This window comes from Netta rufina (genome assembly GCF_964035555.1).
Source record: "Netta rufina genome assembly, chromosome: 2".
Taxonomy (NCBI): Eukaryota; Metazoa; Chordata; class Aves; order Anseriformes; family Anatidae; genus Netta; species Netta rufina.
Genome location: NC_140124.1, coordinates 136,992,143 through 137,015,293, shown reverse-complemented (window position 1 = coordinate 137,015,293; position 23,151 = coordinate 136,992,143). Strand labels below are relative to the sequence as shown.

Below are 23,151 nucleotides of genomic sequence, written 5' to 3'. Positions count from 1 at the left end.
TAGCAAGTGGGCTATTAAGTACTGCTGATGACCAATTTCTGAGGGATTAATACTTAATTATAGCTCAAATAAAAACAGTACAAGACATTCCACTCTAATTGTAACACCATTGCTGGAGGCCAGGCGTTCTGCATGCTAGAAATAGGTAGTGCAATAATCACAACTGAATGGAGTTGAGCTCCAGGCTGTGTGTGGTGCGTGGTGGAAGCAGGGGAAGTCTTCTAAGGAAGAACATTATAATCAGGTCCAGTTAATTACTGGATGTAAGACTTTTTCTGCAGTCCTTACACATCAAGCTTCCCATCAATTTTAGTGGGAGCTCGTATGATGAAAGATGGCAGGATCTGGCTAAATATATTTTAAACTTATGAACACACTCAAAATTAATTATGATTGAAAACAATTTTTTTAACGAACAACTCAGGACTTCTTTTTGTATCAGACATATAAAGTTTACCCTAAAGCAACAAGACTTTTGATGTTAGATTGTCTTTTTTTTTAAGCTGTGATATACAAAACACAACATGTGGTCTAAATATATGCCATGGAACATGCAGCAGTATTAAACAAAACAAACAGTTAAGACAAAGTCCATAAGTCAGGTAACACTTGGTAAGCAGCCCGACTTCTTGGGACTAGTCAGATATGCTTTTACCATATTTTTTGTTCTTTATGTACCTGTTGAGGTTGATCTCGATGGGTTCCGCTCTTCCCTCTGGGGCCAAGGTTATAATTATTGTTCCACACTGATGGGCAATGTCCACATAAACACAGCCAAAGCCAGTTAAGAACACAATCTAGTGGAAAGAGGTAAACACATACAGAATGCTACTGAAACTCTTATTTTTAATCTGTCGAAATTTGAATTAATACTATTAATGCCTTCTGGTTGAGATCTTCTACTCAAATCACAATACTGCTCAGGAAAAAAAAGAAAAGAAACAGATTTCAGTAGTTCAGAAAATAATAGTTCTGATATTTAAAATATTTCAGCCCTAGAGCTAGATGAAATTTGCATCTCATCCTTTAACTGAATACATTTTAATGAGAAACTACTCTTCCAGGAATAAGCAAGATATGCTGCGGGGGGGAGTAAAGAGTAAAGTGAAAATTTTAATTTGTGATTTTGGACTAAAGAGAAAGGCATACTCCTGGAGCTCTGCAAAATCCCACCTACTTCTCTAGAAAATAAACCCTAAGTTAACATTATGCTGCTATGCTGTAGCTCAGAGCTGGTTAGATGAGTGGCTGATAGCACGATGCAAAACACATGACAGCAAAATTATAAAAACTAAGGCTAAAATATAAGTAATGTCGTGGATTCATGACAACTTGCTTAGCAACTCAACACTGAGCAAATTTTTAAGCCATCTACACCGGTTTTGTGTGAACACTTTCACATGCAAGATGCTGTCACAAGGAAATTCCAGGAGTCCACTGGAAAGTTTAAAACGTCTAAAAAGTCAGGAAAATGGGAACTTGACAACAGGCTTGTGTCTTGCTTGTACAATGTGCAAATGTTCATTCTGAACAAGTTGCCTTTAGGATTAAACAGTCTCATTTAAAACATGACATTGTTTTTGGAGCTTAATTGTGTGGTATCACCATGTAAGTTTTGTGTTTCCCCGAATATAAAAATTTAAGGTCTTTTTAGGTTTAGAAGACTCACAGCAGTCCTTGTTAGTACCAGCTAGATTCTCTTGTAGTCCCTACTATCAACAAAATGATTTACTAATGAAAGAAACTATTATTTGATAGGAACATAAACTCAGGGAATATCACAAAGATAAAGGGCTAGCACAGGTGAAATAAACAGAGTTTGTCCTGAGCAGTATTTATTGCTGTTAACAAGTCACCAGAAGGAAAAGCAGTTGGAAATTCAGTAGGATCAGCACTTAAATTGTTTCTAACTTAAACTGTTACCTGTACATAATAACATTGTATAGATAATTGTTTCATTCACCAAATTACATCTTCTGAGAATTTTGAGAATTCGTCTGAGAATCACATGTAAAATAATTTAATTAACTGTCAACTTTAATCCTTTGCATATCTGAAAGTTATTTTCAATCCTGCATTATGGAATTGGTGAAAAAAGGACATTTACTGACTTTTCAGTGCAATCTCATTATTTTGCTAACTGTCATGGATCTTAAAGATTGGTCATTTTAATTCTAATCTCAGATAATTCTGGTGAGCAGAGATAAATACGTTAAGTTTTAGTAAATTGGTAACATTTTCTTCTACATATTAGTAACATATTCTAAGAGAAGAGTGAATAAGAAGTATCTGAGACTAGACAGAAAGAGCACAAATGACGTAGGATCATCTAAAGTTCCAGTTATTTCACAATCTCAACCAAGTTGTATGTGAAGTCAAATCTAAAGCTATTAGCATATTCATTATTTATTTGTATTTATAGTTTTCTAAGAGAAAGACTGACTGAGAAATCCTGGGGAAACTCTACATGTAAACCCTAAAACTTCAGTAACAGAAGGCTACAATTTTTATTTGGAGAGTTCTTCAAGTAGACAATGATCCCCAAATGTTGTCTTAGCATCTAATTCCTTCTAGGAGCCAGATACTTATAAAGAACCCTGGTCTGGCATAACATTAATGACTGAAATTTGAAACCTCGCATTGCTTGACTGGCTTGCTGAATGAAACCGAACTACTTGCTATATAACATAACACTCAATAATCAAGAGCATTTTGTGATTGGTCCCCAGGGAAAACATCTGAAACTAGTATTTCTTTCAAAGAGCCAAGCAGTTTATGTTGATTCCATGTAAACTAATGACTTCAAAGATGGAAAAAATTCCCATCAAAAAGAATTACTCCAGTCAAGGAAGTTTTCATTTACCTCAAAACAGGAGAAAAATAACAGAAGGAAAAGCTTTTTTTTTTTTTTTTTTTTTATAAAGACATGCTTAGCTTCTGTGAGGACACGGAGAATGACAGTGATGATTCCTACAAGATGTAAAGATAAAAAAAACCTGGGATAATGAAGTTACCAAATGGAAGGAGTTTCCTGGATCTTGTGTGATTCTTTGCTTCCAGGGACCAGAAATTTTCAGGACTGATTTTTCCAGGGAATGCCTTGACCTTGCCACATTGACCAAAATTAAGTGAAAAACTTCAGCTCTAGAAAGTGTGTATTTTCAATCTATGTTTAAAATCAGCCACTGATAGGGGTAAGCCATATTCTACAAATCCCACAGGAAGGGCCTTTGGAAGGAGAGTTCCCAAGGCTTAAATAAGAAAAAACAAACAAGGCCAACAGAAAGAATATGCACTTTGCAGAAGAACAATATGCTATGCAGGTCAAAAAGACAGAGATTTATGCTGTGAACTAAGAAATGGTTTATAGATTTACTTGAGTTCCTTGATTGTTGATGTCCACAACATCACTCCATTCATTTACTAATTTGTCAGAAGACATCACTTTCAGAAGAATGCTGGGTAACAAATCTCTTGTTTTGCAATCTGGATAGCTGGAGACTTGATGGTAAAGTTCATGATGAACTGAACATTCAGCTGGAATCTTTCTACAGTAAACTTCAAATTTTGGTGTATCTGCAATTTTATAAAATACATAAGATTAGGTCTCTCTAAAACCTGTATTAAATGAAAACCCACCTATGCTTACAAAAACTAAGTTTCTAAAATACACTGCCTGAAAAATTACTAACAAAGATATTACCTTTCTATTGGTTTGACTTGTATGTGTTTTTTTTCTTCTTCTCTTTATATTATTAAGATTTACATAAATTTCTTTCCACTGATCTTTATATTAACATACTATAGCTGGAATTTTGAAAATATGTTTTGTTTTAGTTACATTTGCCAACCTGAGTAGATTTACTTGTTCCATGGGATTGAACTGATGTCAACAGAATTTCACCATCTACTAGTTTCCTACTACCAAGTCACCTTGGCAGATGGAACCATGGAGACCCAAAAACCTGACCTCATGGTTAGTTTCAATAGCTTTCAGGCTTCAGTATGTTCCAGAGTTTCTCTCTTTGAGATAGACCTTCATGTAAGCATCAACTTCTTTTTTTAATGAGAACACATACTAAATTCATCTTTGTACTGGAAATACAGTAAAATTATTCATACTACAACAGCATATTGTTTCTGATTACTGCATACTACATACCTTTGAAATTCTCCTGTACAAGCAATGAAATGGAGCACCTGTTGTGGATAATTATACGAGGACTTGGATCTTCTGTAAGTGTTAGGTATGTCACACCAAGATGTTCTTGGTAAGTCAGCGTTATAGCTCTAAAACAGAAGAAGATTATTTGGATATGTAATTTTTTTTTGTTTTGGTTACGAACTTTGCAAGTGTTATTACTCTGGACAAATAAAAACATTCAGAACTACCATCTATAAGATTCTTTCTGATCGAGTTCCAATGCAATACTTATGCATTTAGGCAAGTACCTGTCTTCACTAAGCACTACATTTAAATGACCATGTAGAAATACCATTAAACGTAACAGTAAAGAAAAAATCATTTCATAGAGACTACTCACGAGTTAAATGGAGCATGTGTGTTTGCAAGATTAGAGCCCTCGCCAGCACAGATTTATATTAAATTAAAAACATCAGATTGTAAGCCCAAATTTTTAACATAAATCTTTAAAATTTTCCAGAAGAATTTGCACGCATACTTCTGTGATACTCATGAAAGATATTTTTAACAAATACATAAATCTGTAACTGACTACTCCCCTGGAATGATCCACAATGCTATTGCCCTTTCAAACATTGATGTTATAGATCATCACTACATAAATTTTCAAAATGAAAATGAATTAACTGTATACTACTCATTAGCTACTTGAATATAAAGTAGTATAAACACAAATTCTTTTTTTTGCACGTGCAAATTTATTGGCTATTTCTAAAAAAACTTCACTTCTTGGTGATTTTGAAATCCAAACACTCTCAAAATTTTATTAAGATCCTCTATAGCGGTCTCATAATTACAGGAATTATTTCCTTGTTCTTCACATTTTTTTTTTTTTAAATTGAAGTCTGTGTGGGAATCGTTAGCATCCACAATATCTCTTAGATTCTGCAGAGGAACCATATGAGGGATTGAATGATATCAAATACTTCAGGCAAGAGAAAGATTAGATGGATGATAATTTATACTGATGTAGTTTCTCTAATTTGAGCAGCTTGTTTCTTATTTATACCAATACAAGCATGTATAGATTTATGTATCAAATCTGAGAATTAAAACTGGGCATTGAGATGGAAGAAGCAAATGCACAGGCAGTGAAAGCCATGTGGCCTGGGAAGAGCAAAGATGCGTAGGGATGGGATCAGGAAAGCCAAAGCACTGATGGAACTGAACTTGGCAAGAGCTGCAAAGAATAACAAGAAGGAATTCTATAGGCACACTGGTCAGAAAAGAAAGATCAGTGAGAGTGTACCCACTCTGATGAGGGGGGTGAACTGGTAACAACAGACATGGAGAAGGCTTAGGTACTCAACAACTTCTTTGCCTCGGTCTTCATTGACAATCAGGCTTCCTACATCTCTCAAGTCCCCGAACCTCTAGGCAGGGACTGAGGGAGCACAGTCCTTCCCACTGTAAGCAATGACCAGGTTTGAGACCTCCTGATGAAACTAAACAAGTACAAGTCTATGGGGCCTGATGCCATGCTGTGAACACATGCTGAGACAGCTCGGGATGGTCAGCTTGGAGAAGAGAAGGCTCCGGGGAAATCTCACTGCAGCCCTTCAGTACTTAAAGAGGGCTTATAAAAAAGATGCAGAGTGACTTTTTACATGGCCAGATACTGATAGGACAAGGGTGAATGGTTTAAACTAGAAGAGGGGAGATTTAGATGAGATGTTAGGAGGAAATTCTTCACTCAGAGGGTAGTGAGGTACTGGAACAGGTTGCCCATAGAAGCAACCTGTTCCATCCAACCAGGGATGGATGCCCCATCCCTGGAAGTGTTCAAGGACAAGTTGAAGGGGGCCCTGGGCAACCTGATCTAGTGGGTGACATCCCTGCCCATGGCAGCCGGATAGGAGTTAGATGGGCTTTAAGGTCCCTTCCAACCCAATCCATTCTATGCTGATTCTATGGTCCGATATGTAATAGGACTTCTATTTTTAACTAACTGGATGCATTTGTTTGGAAGCAGAATGCATATTTAAATATTTCAAGCTTTAAAACTTGGAAATCTCTCCCTGTTATACTCTTAAAATAGTTTCTCCCCTGTATCACTTTTCCTGTTTTTCTCTTATTATGCTTACTAAAATGTATTTTTACCTTCTATAATCAAAAACTACATTTTTTGTATTGTATTACTACACATTGTCCCTCAAGTTTTAAATTGTTACAAAAAAATAGAAAAGACCATAATCTCAAACATAAACTTTCCATTCTCTTACTTTGTATGCATAGATAAATAGCAGCCCATACATCATAAAAATCATACAACTTGTACATGACCAAAACATTAAACCATTTATAATAAAAACAGCAAAACCATCAAAAGATAACAATTTTTAAATTAAAGTAAGACTTGCCTTTACATATGGGTGGCATGTGTTAATCTGACTTTTGAGTTAATCTCTTATGATTTGTTATTAGCCGAGGCTTTATAACAACAAGGGAAGTTCACTATTCATGACTGTTCAGTGTCTACGTTCATCAAACTGTACCTGGTACAAAATCCACTTTCACTACGAACCCCTATGGGCACTGCCACGCTCTGTCTTGGAAACTCCTGTTTAATCACAGCTGGTAGGCTCCAGAACTCAGAACTGCCAGCACAGCCACCTGGACTGAAACTCAGCAGCATGCGTTTTTGAGTAGGTGGCGTCCCTGAAGTTAATGGACTGGCGTCCGACATCAGGTCCCAGCACGGCACAGAAGTCAGGGTTTCAGTGGGTGGTGCCCCAGCTGGACTGACGCTGAACACAGTGCTGTCTGGTGAGTGGAATTCCTGGAAAGAAAAGAGATGGTAGTAGGGGGACATGCTGGCTCATAACGGGACTTTTATACACGCTGATATTGCACAGAACAGTTGTAGGTAGCCAATTGGCCACAACTAACTATAAGTTGCACTGAGTCTAATGCATTAAAAGATATTTGGCCAAAATCTGTCTCCAGTTATACTTAAGCAGTTCACTGAACACAGTTATCTACAGCCCACTCTCAGTTGCACAAAATAACTCTACCAAAAGCAACAGTTACATCACTGTAAAATAACTGTGAGAAGAAAATCCATTGATAGATATAAAACTAGTAATGGATTTTAGCCTCAGCATTCTTCCAATTCCCCTTAAATTCCCCATAAGACTACCACAAAATGCACAATGCACAAATTTAGATGCTGATGTAAAGAAAACTAATGCAGAAGTAAAACAATACAGAAATAGGGAACTTTAAAAATATGTATATCTGCCAAATCCTTTAGCAAGTTTGACTCTGAGAATTTTTTCCACATATTTTACAATAAATGTAATCTTCAATAAATATATATAAATGGTTGATTAAAATATATTGACCATGCATACATTTTGGTTCCTGTAAGCTAGTTCTTAAATATACTGTGAGATTATTAGAAAACTGATATTCACGATTTGATGCAGTTCACTGAAATACATAAACTTTGGGCACGTCTCTAGTTCTGCAGCTTTGTTCAGATAACTGGAATCTTCCCAAAAGGATAACAAAAACTTTTCAGCCTGCCAGGCCAATATACCTCTTTTACACGCAAACTCAGTAAAAATTCTCAGAACAATTTCAACAGCTACTACGGATTATGCTGCCTATTTTACAGAAATGGCCATTAGTGTTTGAACAGATGGAGAACAGGCAGAACTAATTCTGCAACGTGCAAGAATCTCCTGCTTTGCACAGATTTTGATCACAGTTAATTACTGCACTTGAATTTGCCTAGGATTCTGTATTTTAAACTGAAGCGATATACCATAAGCTAGCACTATTATGCCTAATGATTTCTGTTCAAGTTCTGATATATGCAGTTAAATATAAATGCCCCTGTAAAGCACATGACAAACAAAAACAGTATTTACTTTACCTCTTCTCCTGAGTATGGTTTGGAAATACAAAGCTGTGGCCGATAATAGATTTGGTATGATGTATCATTGATTATTGTTGTCTTATCTTCTATCTGTAGAATTTGTATGCCTTGTTGAACCATAGAAGAAATGCAGAACTGACACAACTGTAAGGTAAAAATAATGAAGATGATCAGATCACACGTAAAAGCATGAAATATTGAAATACACTGACAGAACTGCCCTTTAAGACTAAACTCATTTAAGACATAACTCTGGAAGTCCTTTTTACATTCATGTACGTTTTAACTGAAGCCATATCACATATTTCTGAAATTGCATCTGTCAATGTTTTTCAAACAAGATTGAGAAATCATTAATTCTTTTTCCAGGAAGTCTTGTATCTTGATGAGCTGGACAGAATGTTTCTGACTATCGAATGCTTTAAATTATTCTTCATACACTGTTTATATTCTTGTTATGTTTTACATGTATTAACATAATTAGGGAAGAGTTTTTATGCTACATACATTTGATTGTTTTCATCTGCTGTATGATTTTTTATTAAAGTTATATGATTTTCTCCTAACCTTTTGATGACCTGGAAAAGCACCAAGTTTTATTTCAGCTTCAACAAAACCTTCTTCGTCCAGTGTTACCACTTCCCCATTCTCAGCATCCTTCCATTTCGGGGAGGTCACATTATGGACCAGTTTGATTGCGACTGATTTATGCACAGTATTAGTATTTGCCCAGTATATTCCAAGCTGAAAAGCTTCCTGTAAGTGAAAAATGACCAGTTATCACTTGTTGATAATTCAATACATTTCTACTACAGTTAAATATAGTTTCCAGTATGTGGCCAGTCTCATTTCCTGCCTTTCTCCCTCTGATTCTTTCTACACTGTACAAGGAAAGATGAAACCACAATGTGTATAAGGGACTGATCCAGACAGTGGAATCAAGACTTCAGGCTACACTGAGATGTGTTAATAGGCAGACCTTTTGTTTATTAACACACATTCATGGTGAAAAAGAAGGACAGCAAAATAAACAGGAAGTATCAAATTGTCCAACTTGGAATTGACAAATTGTTCTGTTAAATTATTTTAATCCCTTCAAAAATAAACAATACTAGGGTTGTAATAAAAAAAACAAAAACACATGCATGATGAAGCTAAGGTATGTGAGAAGATCCATTAGACAAAACTCTGTTTTCAAGATGTCAGGCATCCTAAAGAACCGTCCCCATTTGTAATTCATCCTGTCTTGCTGTCAAGACTGATCCACTGCTATCAAGTATGGCATTGTGACCCACTCTTAGTCAGCATGGCAAATTTCTGTTGTTATTTCTACTTCTGATCATACGAGTAACAGACATAGTGACTGGAAGGTGGGAATCATCTGGATTAATAAGCATGTTCAGAACCAGGATATTAAGCAGAACTGCGCCTCTTAAATGGGAGTTACCTCGAAGTTGGGGGGTATAATTACTTTCCCAGTAGGTACTTGAAGCACTATCTTTTCTCCTTCAAACAGCCAGAGGTCCCACTTGGACTGATTGATTAGCAAAGCCCAGGGTAGGAGCTCTATCAGCAGAGTTTTAACACATGGTTTCCACACTGACAGCTTTACCCGCATTGGACTGTCCCATTGGGAGAGTTGTTCATTGCTGTTCAAAAACAAATAAACGAAACGATAAAGTCAAGGAATAAATTACAAATTCAAGATTACAAATGACATGCACTCATTTTCATAATTTGCAAGGCTTACCTTTTTTGAAACAAAAAAACAGTCTCCTCTTATCATTCTGGAACATACTGAGATGGTTTCAGACAGAGCTAGCTGCTTGTAGGTTACAAAGACATATTTTAAACTGCACAAACTCAGCCTAAATTTGATCAATTAAAGAAATGCCTTAGAAATAGAATTACTGCTGTCCTCCAGAATGAAACCGGTGACTTCTGTAGCCATAAAATCAAATTTCAATTTTATTTTTCTTTGTGAAACCCCTTCTCCCCTGTTTCCCTGCTGAAACACAGCTGCCGAATACACAGCCTCTACAGCTGCAGTAAAAAAAAAGTTGTATTCACAAAAATATAGTTTCATTTCTTTAATCCTTGGATTGATGCAATCTTCTCAGTGTAATCAAGGGTAGCCCCTAGGCTAACCTAAAGTTTTTCCTGCCTGCAACCCATTCTGCAGCTTACATACAGGAATCATATAATTACTGAAAACATATTCAATGTTGATCCCCTATAGTCTTCTTGAACTTGATTTCACAAAGTTGACTACACAAACATGCACCATGCAGAGCTTTTTGTAACAAATAAAATGTTGTAAATAGTATTTCTGGGGTGCTTTTCTGGGAATGGTGGGGTGGCTAAAGAAGACTGGAAATTTTTTTGTCATGCTTCCAAACTGATCAAAACTACAGCTAGTTCAGAAAATACTGTTGCTTAAAAATACATTTGGAATAATCTAATGAAAAATAAAATGCATTAAGCTTGAGCTTTTATGAAACTTACAGTATAGAGTGAAAAATAAAATGTACATGGCGTCAACAACTCTTATTAGTACACATAGCTTTACCAGACCACACACAACAAATTTGAGATCACTGAGATTAGTTTTAATTAACAAGAAATCCAACTCAAGCTATGACATATTCTCAGTTGACCTAACTGTGCAAAGGACATAGGTTGACCTATTAAGGTGAGTGCATTAAAGGTTCATTAAGGGTCTTGACAATCCTTACCTTAAGTAAGGAAAGTTGTTCAGATGCATAGAGTTTATCCTTGCTCAAGACTCAAAACACTAGTTATTGAGTTGCACTATTAGGTCATTTGCTTGGAATTTCATTAACAAAGTTTTGTAGGAAAATCAGGTATCAATCAGTTTCATGAAGAACTAACCTAGAAATGGGTCAGACCAAAGATCCATCCAGCCTACTATCCCTACAGCAATGACTCTGACATTGGTCAGTAACAGATGTCTACAAAACTGTGAAAAGACAGCTGGCATATTCTGATGCTCTGCCAGTACATTCTCCCAGCCTCCAACAATCTGTGATTGAGGGAGTTATTCAGCAGTAAGTGATACCTTTGTGCTTAATGATATGGATGGCAAAGTTAGTCAGCTTCCTTGATGCTTTACTTCAACTAACAATTGTATCTTTTAAAAGACCATTTTTTATTTGAAAAAACAATGCAACAACCACGAAGAAGGTTTAGCAAAGAATTACCTGTCTGAATCCTTCCTGTTATATGGCCACGCAGGCTGGTGAGGATTAGCAGTGCCATAAAACTCAGAGAGGATCTGGTTGACATTGCCACCTGGATGGGATTTAGTTGCTATCTGTTTAATAAGTGTGGTTGAGATAGGGACTGCACACTCTGACGGATCATCTTCCTCCCTGTCATTGAAAACAGCTTCAATCACTTACAGAACAAGATCAAGTACTGGTAGCACTAACATTTTCTTTAATGAAGCTTTCCAAGCATATTCTGCAACAGAAACATTCTCAAGGTAACTGTGGATGAATCAAAGCTATGATGTTTAATAAGGTACTGAGCATCTACAGACATGCATGAATTTGTTATGATACTGTAATGACCTTTTGTGTCTGAGACCCCGGGAACTTAAGAATATTCTCAAAGAACAGTTCAAGAGAAGTTAGGAATTTACTTTTCAAAACACAAAAACATGCATGGTTTAAGCAAACAAATGCCAACATACTTAAGATAGTGATACTAAATTTAATTTTTCCTATCATATAATTTCAGACGACTTATGATAGTTTTGTTGCACCTCCTCTGCATATCCTGTACTCTTCAAAATACTGCACCAGAAGTTAAAGTGTAATTGATTTATTCTTTTCTATACAAATGAACCATTTTAAAAGAAAGTGAATGTTATACCTAGCTTGAAATGTCAGGTGGTGAGTAAGATCAGGTTCTATATTTTGCAGTGCTTTCTCTTGTCCTTTCCCTGGAACCACCTGTGTTTCATTCAATCCCAGACTTCTTTTTTCTAAATGTATGATAATAGGGTCTGGAAGATGGCTCCTTACAATGAAAAGAGGGCTGAAAACAATCTACAAAAAGAAAAAAATATACCAATTTCATGCTGATTTTATTTCAGGATTACAACTGTTGAAACAAGCTATTGAGAAATCTTTCTGCCCTTAATTTATTATATGGCATATAAGATGGAAACATTTAGATTTCAGAGGCATTAAATGTACTTACTATTCGTTGTTGCACATGAGAGTTGGGCTCTAAAGTCAAAACCGTGCACCACACATATGTAATTGAACTCTTTGAGGATGGTACCTGTATGCAGACAGATCAGCATTACGCCAAAATTATTTCAAGCTGGTAATACTGAACATTTCATCATTTCAAACAGAACGTTGTAAGGTTCCCAGTTCTCACAGACATTTTTAATATTATATTCTAAATATCTATTTCTAGACATACCTGAATGACAGTGCTGTGTTCTGTATCTTTAGAGCTTAGACATACATCTCGAGACCAGTCTTCATCTCCTGTAGCCTTCACACTCAGCTCAGTGAGCTCATTGTCTTCTAGGACAAACGAAGGCAACTTCTGCTTGGCTGCAAGGCAGTTGGTGTGTTCTTTTATGACTGCCTGTCCATCCTGACTAATGTAATGCTGAACCACCTTCAGTTCAATACTTTCTGAAAGGTAACTACAGACTGTCTGTCTTCCGCAGATTAGGATCTAAAACACACAGAAATATGCAGGTCATATATAAACAATTGCAAAAAGGAAAGGTCAAAATTGAATTATAGAGTGAAAACCTGTACAAGAATACTCTACCTTAGCATTCTGATTTTGTTAGATTTTCCCAAGTACTGCTAAAGGCAGTGAATGGTAAAACGTTATTTTTATTGGCCAAATGTATGTGCAATTTCACAGAAACCTAGGCATTAGGAATCTTGAAGTACTGCTAAAGCAATATCTGGGTTTGAAAGACACATGCAACATATCCACTTTCATTCCTACTGAATGCAGCCTATGGCTGACATAATTCTGGTTCTGATTTTAAGAATACTCTGATGGTCTCTGAATACTACACCCTTTTTGAGTAGACACAATGATGTACTTCAGAAGGAAGGTTTCCACTCACACCTCATATTCTCATCACAATCCACAGATCCAGACCTTTCAATAGGTTTGCTGTTTCAAAGCTTATAATTCCACTAAATGGCTGTGCCATATTTCCGTATTTAAGTGCATCCACCTAGAAAATGACCATATAGACTCACAAGTTGTTGCTGTCTATAGTACATGAATTATTTCTCATAAAACATATATCTGACTTTTTCTAAGGTGTACCAAGAAACAGTATTCTGTGTATATCCCTATTACAACTACCTTCATTTGCTTTTCACTAATGAGGCTATGCACCATAGCTACAACCTAACAAGGAAAGTCTCAGCAGGGCTTTCAGCAAAGCCAGGAACTGTTCTTGCCTGATCAGCTATATTTCTTTGCACAGCATGAGGCACTCTGCCATATCCATGAGCTAAACATGTTATGTCCACCCCATGTTTTGGCTCCTGCCAATGCTGGCAGAATGACTGCAGTGTTATTACAGATCTCTATACAATGATTGTATGTGAAAAATTACATTTTCAAATGTTAACTTGGTCCTTACTCTTTTAATAATAAAAAGACCTGAATTACACCCTGGAATAAAAAAAGAACAGTTTCTTAACTAACTAAAGTTCTTCTACTCAAGAGCTTAACACATCTAAGAAATTGTGGAAGTTACCACTGTCAGGATTTAGTAACCATGCAAAGGCAGGTTTATGGAAACATGCATGTAAAATATGTAGTGATAACAGCTTTTATATGTTAAGATCCACACCATAGTGAATTCTTACAGAAGAGTTGTAAGAACTCCTTTAATGAGACCAGAATACTGTTATAATTGCTTTTTTGCAGGTCCCACTAGGAAAGGAATAATAAGGCGGCTTATTCATGAATAAACAATGGTTTAAGTCACTCAGATTAAGTTATTTTTTCCAAGTAGGATCAAATACTTACTTGTTTTTGTACTCCACTGAGCTGCTGAACCTTGATAATAAGTGATGCCGTTCGGCCCTTGTACTGAATAGTACGAATAAAGGTCCCTGTATTGTCCACACTGAATGGCTCAGACCACCGCCAGTTTCCCCAGCCTTCGATACAGATGTGTAACAGCTGGAAAGAAAACAATTACTACTTCAATACATAAGCACCCTTGCAGTAGGATAGGAATTCCCATGATAGGGAAATATTCTTGTTTTTAAAACTCAGTAATGCTAAGCACACCAATTCTCTGAATGATTCACTTATTCTGTGATTTCAGATACAAACAGAAGAATGAACAATACCGTAAGATGGCTCTGCATTGTGCATTCCTACAAATTACCTGTTTAAATTCTTTGTTTATGGATGGAAAAAATCCTGTACACAACTGTTCAGAAATGTTATGTAGACTAGAGAGCAACAGGAAATAAGATGGTTTCTTTACTGCCCTTAAAATTGGTCTAGAAATCCACCCTCTTTATTACCAGCAAGGTGATTTGGAGAGCATGTCAGACTTTTGGCCTTCAGGATAGCAGAGAAAATTGCGAGTACCCTTCACTTCAGAAGAAGGATGCAAACCTATTTGTATGTATATATGTAGAGCTCATCCATGTGTTAAATGTATAAGAACGTCGTATATTGCTGAGAGATGGGAAACATTTCATTTCTTATACAAATGTGGTGGCACGTTTAAGCTTGACTGCATGAGAAGAAATTTAACTGCATAATTATACTCCCTGTGTGATTTATTCCGGAAAAGGAGTGGCTTTTTTTCCAGTTTAACTTAAATCACTTCCAGAGCAATAGAGTCTTTCATCATTTGAAGAGCCTTTCATCCACTTACCCACCATACGCACTTACCTCTATCCCATGGAGATTCTTTAAGCCAGAGTAGTGAAAATTGGTACTGTTCCATGTAGGTCAATGAAGTTACATAAATTTACGCCAGCTGAAGATCTGGCTATTTAGCTCTGTATAGATCTTTTGTGGCTGTGCTAGCTTAAGAATGTGAGTTATATATAAGGGATCAAAGCAATAAGCATTCTGGGTAAAATTTATTCTTTGCAGAGGGCCAGCACAGAGTCTAAGCATCACTTAAGTCCTTTAAAACAGTTATATAAAGGCCTTGTGGGAATTCTTTCTTGAGGGTTGAATTTCAGTCTGATTTTGGACATATGACATTAATTAATTTAAGTAATTGGGAACAGGATCAGGCCCAAAGTTTGGTTATTTACACTAGCAAAAATGAAACTTGTAAATATTATGTTCTGCCATGATTTGTTTCCAAAGAGATAGCACTGTCCATAGATCTGGCCAGTTGGACTTCGCGAACGTCTGAAAGTTGGTTTCTTTTCATTGTTTTAAGAAACAACCACAGCAACAACTTTCAAAGATATTACAACTCAGTAGCCTGTTTGCAATTTGTGGTATCCTCAGCACAAGTTACTCACAGAACAAAAACATCCATTCAGTGGGTGGCTTTTGAATTTGCTAGAGTGATGACTGTTGCATTCAGATTCAAATTAGTTTTATGCTGGAAGCACAAAGGCTAGTATGTGCCAGTGGGTGCATGGGCATGCGTTTGGGTATGTACATGCGTGGGCACTTCTTTATATTCAAGAACACGTTGAGGGAACTGTGCACTAGGACACTCAAACTCATAAACAAACACATTGCTTTGATACTTGAGTATTAGTTACAGAAAAGGAAAAACAAAGCAAAAAAAAATCCAACTGCAGTGGCTGGAATCAGTTCAGTTTCTTACAGAGGCAGCTGGGAATAAATCTCATCACATATGAAAACTAAGAGAAACAAGAAAACTGTTTGCTTTGGAGAGACTGGTAGCTGGAAATGACAGCCAAGTAATGAGAAAAGGTACTAAGAAGGCACAAAAAATGTGGTGTGCTCCAAAGATAGATGTCACATGAATGCCATAACTGATGATTAGTAATTGCATGTAGCTCCAAGATTAGGATGTCTCCCACCCTGTATAAACAGCTTTCCTCATGAGTTGAACGTTCCCAAGAAACATGCTGTCAGCTTTCACTGTGTAGTTATTAGCTCACAAATGCTGCCTTACTAATGTTCTTTGCAGCACAATAATTATTGTGCATTTAACTTCATGGTTCGGAAACAAAAATAAAAAAAAGAGATACTGCCATATATTGGCAATTCTTATTTCCTGAACATATTATTTGTATACTGATAACTGCTGCATCCAACAGGGAACAACCTTCATAAATTATTTTAAATATATCTAATATATTTGTATTAATGACATCGTAATATAAAAATTGGATATTGCAAGTTTCCTTGTGAGCCAAGAAACTGCATTACATGAAAACACAGGGATCTCCTGGTGAACCAGTTACTTGAATGTGAGATTCCTGCACAGCGTGGCTAGAAGCGATTAGCAAATGACACTAAGTGATATAGAGATATATGGCAGGAAACAAAAATTGAAGTAATTTTAGAAAATTAAGTAATCAGGTGTGAACATTATGTTAGCAGATGCCATATTAGATGGTATTAGATACTCAACAAGACAGACCTCTAATGTTATAAAGCTGACCTAATACTACAGATTCACAGCAATTGCCATGTAACCCCTTTCATTTATCAAGTTTTAAGTAAACACTGAGTATTTCTCATGAACCGCTTAAAAAAGTTTAACAAATAAAGCTGAGCATGTTATAGGTTAGGAGAAAAAAGAAGTCACAGCAAAAAGGTACAAAATATTAAATGAACTTCAAAAACATCCTAATGAATATAATCCAGAGACAAATGCCAATTTATAGTTTAAAGAGAAATTTCTGCATTTTCTGTTGGGAAAACATAACAGATAAAACAGAGCTTTTTGTTTGGACTCGATGTTTGTGGGATTTTTAACTCTGAGCCATTATGGATCTCTGTTTTGAAAGGAAAAGAAATTGCCTTCAGGGAGGTAGACTAAGATGAAGCTGTTCCTACCAGAGGGAACGGTTAGAAAAGCTGCATTTTTATCACAGTTCCTTGCAGAATGTTTCCATGCACTCCTCAAAATTTGCTTAGGTTTTCAGCTAGATGTGTGGGTGAAGGATATGATCTGAGTAAATAAAGCTAAGTGTCATATGACAAGGCATGGAGACTAAAATGGGGGATTAAAAATGAGACTAAGAATGGAGCCTGTCCAGAAAAGGCAGCATTTTCCAGCTGTATAAGTAATTCAAAGCTTGTGCCCTCAAAATGCTTAGTGATACAAATTTGATTTCTATTTTGCTTTCTACTTTGCCACTGAAGTCAACTTAGGTTCACTTTCGTTAAATTTTATCTGTTTTCCAGGTGAAACTAGTAAATGCCTTTTGGGAAGAATACGAGAGATTACTGTAAACTCTGAGGGACTTGAAGGAATCAGGTGAGGAACTGGTTAGTGTATGGAAGCAGATGATTATTTTCAGAGATATACAACAGTAAAATAAAAGCTGGGATGATTCAGCAGCATGGAGGAAAATGGAGACCTGGAGATGGGAACTGAATTGTAAAACTTGAAGCTGAAGCAGTTTTTAATTGAAAAATTAAAAGAGAAGGATGATCTTTATTTTTGGTTGTGTTTTTAGCGATTAGCATTTGGGAAAGCAGTGAATGAAATGTTCATTCTGCACATTGTCAACTGTAGCACTAATCACCAAAGGTTGAATTTCATTTTGGCTTGATTTTCTCACGGCACCTGGGAGATCTGACCATTTCTATGCCATCACCCCTTGTAAGACAAATGGGTTGAACAGAGGGTGGAAGAAAGCAATGTTCATCATCCCCGTCTTGGCCAGTAGAAGCATGTCACACTCAGCAGATAAATTATGACCTTTGGGGGCTCCTGGAGGTATTGTGAGTCTCAACAACCTGCACAGCAGGCCTGAACCTCGCAGGTACAAACTGACTCTAAATACTGTGGAACAGACTTTTGGTTGAAGTATGGCAACCAAATTTTGAAGATTCATGTGTCTCATGGACAATATCAATCCTTATCTTCCCCAGATATCATTTAGAAAGTAATACAGTCTAACCACTGATTTTGAATGTAGATCCTCAGAGGAAAGCAACAACACATTTCTCACTACTGGAATAGTGCAAAATAAAATAAAAACTTCCAACCTCCCCACGCCCAATGTTCTGCAAATAACCTGGGGAGGATTATACGAAGTACAAAAGGTTGTGCAGAGCATCTGTAACATCCCTAAACAATAGAACAGGAAAAAAACCCAATAATAAGTGATGTATAAGTCACAGCTTCTAAGTCGGAACCCACAGAGTACTGTATATCATCTTACACTTTACAGGATATAACCCAATACCTGGAAGAATAGCTATTTGGAAATAAATAACAATGAATTATTATCCTGGTGGATATGCAACATAAGTTAAAATTTGGCTTCATTTTTTTTTTCATAGAAGAACGAGGAGGAGGTTCTTAAAGTTATTTCCAAATCTACAACTGCAGTTAACAATGTTTATAAAATTCTAGCAGAAGTCGAGCTTTGCAGGCACACTATTTGAAACATGAGGAGAATAACTTTAAATGGATTATACTGTTCTAATGAACATATTATTAATGTAATGACCACTGCTAGTAACTTTTCAGGAGTGTGTAAGTGTCTGTTCAGAAGAATAGCAAAACAAACAACAAAGCTTTTCTCTCAAATTCTACATAAGTAGCAAGTCAAGTGGCTGTTTCAGCAAGAGCTGTTTCAGGAATACATACCTACTTTGATAAGAAATACATGTATGTGGTTTATAAACAATAACTTGATCACATTCGCACTGAAGTCATTGCTCAAATCAAGATACAAACTGATTTTTACCCACTGCACCTGCAGTGGGTAGTATAGTGCAAAGTGAAAATGGGCTGCTGCCAGTAGGCTCTGGAGAAAGGTTTGGGAGCTGTTACCTTAAATGCAGACTTCCCCCATGCAACATTATGGTTTACATTAAAAGAAAAATCAGAGATTTAGATCCTGAGTGTGGGGAAAACTGAACTAGTGTGCTACAAAAGATTTTTGCTGTTTATTTGCAAGCAAGCAATCTCTGCAGAATACATTTGGAGGACTCTCATATGAATAGTTGGTTTTCACGTCTGCTGTGGTCCCTGGTGGGACCCTCGGACTGCCTACTGTCTTGCAAGACAGAATTCCTTAACCCTGAGTACATTGCTAGGAAGATCTGATCTCTTCTAACTTCAGAATTTCACCCTATGTATCATATGCTCCAGTTCTCCTAAAAAACGCAGCTGTCTTGGAGACAAACATGACTTTTGACATAACTGGGGCCCATCCCACAAAGCAACTTGAAGATCAAGATAAGGAGCACAGACTGGATCCAATAATAACGTAGGAGCCAGTGTTGTCTGTACAACACAGGAGTGATGTAGCTTCTCTTCCTTTTTAATGATATCTAACAGACCTCTAACTTTCATTAAAATCTGCAAAGAGAACTCACGAGGTCTGGCAACTTTTGCTGGAATTGCTTAAAGCCTCAAATATCATCAGTTTTGGACTTACCCCAACTCCGAAAAGGAGTATATACTGGGGGTGTCTTATCCCTAAGGAAGGTCAAAAACTCATGAAATCTGAGGAAAACATGGGGGATGGAACAGAGCAGAAGAAATAGCACTGGACCTCAGACTTATTACTGAAATATTAGCCAAACTAGTAAGACTTGCAGGAATCAGAGTGAAAGTTAAAAGGGAAACGTTAGATTCCCTGAAATGTAGAAGATCCAAGCTGGAGAAAAAAACAAAGGAAGGAAGGAGTATCAAGCTAAGCCAAACAATTGGAGGGACACCACCAATAACTGATATATCCAAACCCTCCCTGTGCTGTATCTGTTTCCTTAACTTTAAAAAGTTTAATAATTTTTAATTATAGCCCATTGTAACTTCGCTAATATTAAAAGAAATCTAAATACAAATAAATCATTACAAAACTACCTGCTATTACAAAAATAATGGATTTTAGGTAACACATTTAGTTTTGTTAAATGATTCAAATAGCCAATTACTGCATCTCTCACTATGCTTAATTAGCAAAAGAAAAATGGAGAATTTTATTGATGTGAATGTAAAAGAAATACAATCCTTTAAAAACTATTTATTTTCATTTAACTGAACTGCCTTGCCATACTAAAAAAACATTTTGCAGAGGTTAAATAAAGTATTTCATGGCAACCGCTGCTTCTTAGTGCCTGTGTAACAAGAAACATGAGCCAGCCGAAGTTGTGCAAGTTGGTTTTCTTTCCCAGTAAGAGAATGTGGTATCTAAGACCTTGTCCTAACTCATTTTATCCCCAAGTGTAAGTCAAGTAAGTCAAGTATGAACTAATGCCTGGAGGGAAGTCCCTGACTCCAGAAGTATGGATTATTTCACATTTATCTTACAATCTGCTCTCAGAGTTCTTAAAATTCACTAACTTGGCAAGTTGGGAATTATCATGAGAAATGAAATAATTTCATAACTATGAAGTCATCTAGCATTCCATGAATATGACACTTGTAGGGTTTGTCCATGCTTGGGCATTATTCTGACCTTTGGATAATAAACTGCTAGATAGTTTTGCATGGAAACAATTAGAAAAGTGCCACAGCATAATAGGTACAACCTGATGTCTTAATTGAGTAGTTGTTTTTGTTTCAAGGATTTGTATTAATCATTAAAAAATCTGTGCATGACAACATTTGTAATAACCTTTAAACAAACTCGTTTCATATGATCAAAAATGACAAAGGATTGCGCTGTTTAAATGAACTACCTTTCTGAAGCATGTTATATTTACAGCAATTCATATTTAACATTAACCAAATGAACAAAGCTTATAGATGCATGCCAAGATCCTGTGACCTCTGTAAAGAAAATTTGCTTCTATCTCACAGCGTGAGGAAAGCTTACGCTTCCATATATTTTCAGTGAAATTATCTCAGGGCTGTTTTTTAGTCTCTAAGTTTCCCAGCAAGAAATGGTCATTGAAAAATATTAAAGGAGCAGAATGCTCTTGAAATTATTCCAAGGGCTGGGATAAGCGAGGCATAGCCCCCCTACTAGAAGAGACTGCTGGCCAGCAGTGTGGTTAAGTCGGGAGGAGTAGGCTGTTAGCTTCGCCATCTCCTGGGATATGGGAATCCAACATGACACTCGTGACTGTTTATCAGCCCAGTTCTTCAGTGAATCTGAATCTGATCAGAGCAAAACGGACTGGGGAAACCCTTTGACATCACCAAGTTTCAGCTGAAGAATGAATATCTGAAAAATGAATCTGAACGTCTTACTGTCACTTCATCCACTCCCTAATCTGTGATTTGTTTTTCTTCTGGACTTTTTCACCTTTCATCCTGCACTTCAAATTTTTCATTTAATCTGAAACTTATATAGAAACCATGAAAATTGAGTATTTTGCACAGCTCAAGTCTGTGCCAGAAAGGACAAGTTAAAGATCAATGTTTTAAGTTCTGCAGGTGTTAGATGGCTAATGCAAAACACTGTGCTGGTGGTCTTCAGCAGCTTGGCTGCAAGTGACAGAAAGTATCAGGAAAATGCTATAATCCAACTCTTCCATTTTCTGCTTTCCTAGGGTTAATCCTCATTTTCAAAGCTTTCCAATTATTGGAAGTACATTACTATTAGAAATCCACCATAATTAGAACTATGCTACCAGCAGAAGGATCGAGAATGATGGTCAGAAAGAGGATTCTCTCAGCCTGGTTAATACTGTACAGGACACCAGAAAATGGATGTGGAAAACCTTACTTACTTCTGTTTTTATTTATAATTGTTTTGAGCATTTTTTTCTTTTTCCATATATTTATTAAAAGGTTTAAATGATTTTTTTTGGCGACTGCTACAAGTGATAATCGGTTATGAAAGATGGGTCACATTTTGCTGGCTTTCAAATACAAGTCCTGCTGCTCTTTCTCCTTCACATGCCTGGATGAAGTGATGCCATTTGTAACCCAAATGCAAGTGAGTATTGTCAGCTGATGAGTGAGGATCCTGTCTCGCCATCTGACACAAGCCCACTGCACATAGTTACCCATTTGGTTTGCTTGGCCACGGGCTGGGGGGTCACAGGCATTTTGCTTGCATGAGAAAACATGCTCTTTTTGAAAAGCTGACAAGGGACGTGTAGTAACTCCAGTGTCTCTGCAAGTCTCCAAAGGCCCCCCTCTGTACACTACTACACCAGCACACAAAGTTTATTACAACTCCTCTGTTGGTGGCATTGAGATGGTTCTTTATTAACCTTCCTTCCTCTCAATTTATGCTTTGACTTCAGTGTCAACTTCAAGTGTTTACTCTGGCTGAATTTGCTGTGCAGAGATTACAACATTCATGTGAAGTTCAGTAGTTTTGCATAACCGCTGACATATGAACAAGAACCACAGCAAATTTGTCATCTCTGTTTCCCAGTGAAGCTTGGCGGTAGTGGAAGTGGGCACAACTCCTGCTGAGAGTGACCATCCAAACTTCACCTTCTTTTTGATGTGCTAAGGCTGGTATTTTCCAAGGCTCTACAGGAGCCAGGAAACCAGAGCCACTACACTTCTCCTAGCTTCTGTAAAAATGTCAGTAGCTCTCTAGCACAGGACTGCTGCTCAGCAAGAGGGCTGGCACAGGTCTCCAGTGTACCACTCAGCAGAAGCTGGGTGTATACTAAAAAGAGAGAAGAAATGGCTTTGCTGCCCCATAAATACCTTCTTTTAAATATAAAACCTTGCCTTATCCTGAATCAGAAAGAAAAGCCCACTTTTCAACACTGCTCAAGAAAACCAACAACCTGGTTTCACTGAAATATTGACAATTTTAAATCATTTTATTTTGGTTTCAGTGTTTATCCCTAAAAGAACAAAACCAAAAACCCAGAAACTGCATTATTTAAACTATATAAATGGGATGTTTCTGATGATTTCCGTTCTTTTCTAATGCAAGCACATGGTGAGTTGGGAGATTTGTCCAGTTTGACC

General features: G+C 36.8%; 1 protein-coding gene across 2 annotated transcripts in view; it reads right to left on the bottom strand.

Moving 5' to 3' along the window:
• The window catches only part of VPS13B (vacuolar protein sorting 13 homolog B), a 459,183-nt gene that overhangs the window by 26,099 nt on the left and 409,933 nt on the right, over positions 1–23,151 (bottom strand). Inside the window, exons 44-55 of one of the 2 annotated variants that reach the window (XM_084281966.1) lie at positions 14,142–14,297; positions 12,546–12,809; positions 12,315–12,398; positions 11,985–12,160; positions 11,309–11,479; positions 9,535–9,736; positions 8,655–8,843; positions 8,085–8,231; positions 6,700–6,983; positions 4,163–4,290; positions 3,377–3,576; positions 679–797 (exon numbers count right to left, since the gene is read on the bottom strand). In XM_084281966.1, coding sequence (XP_084138092.1) covers positions 679–797; positions 3,377–3,576; positions 4,163–4,290; positions 6,700–6,983; positions 8,085–8,231; positions 8,655–8,843; positions 9,535–9,736; positions 11,309–11,479; positions 11,985–12,160; positions 12,315–12,398; positions 12,546–12,809; positions 14,142–14,297 — 2,120 coding nt within the window. Of the gene's footprint in view, positions 1–678; positions 798–3,376; positions 3,577–4,162; positions 4,291–6,699; positions 6,984–8,084; positions 8,232–8,654; positions 8,844–9,534; positions 9,737–11,308; positions 11,480–11,984; positions 12,161–12,314; positions 12,399–12,545; positions 12,810–14,141; positions 14,298–23,151 lie in introns of those variants that run through there. The other variant, XM_084281967.1, reaches the window with a different exon arrangement.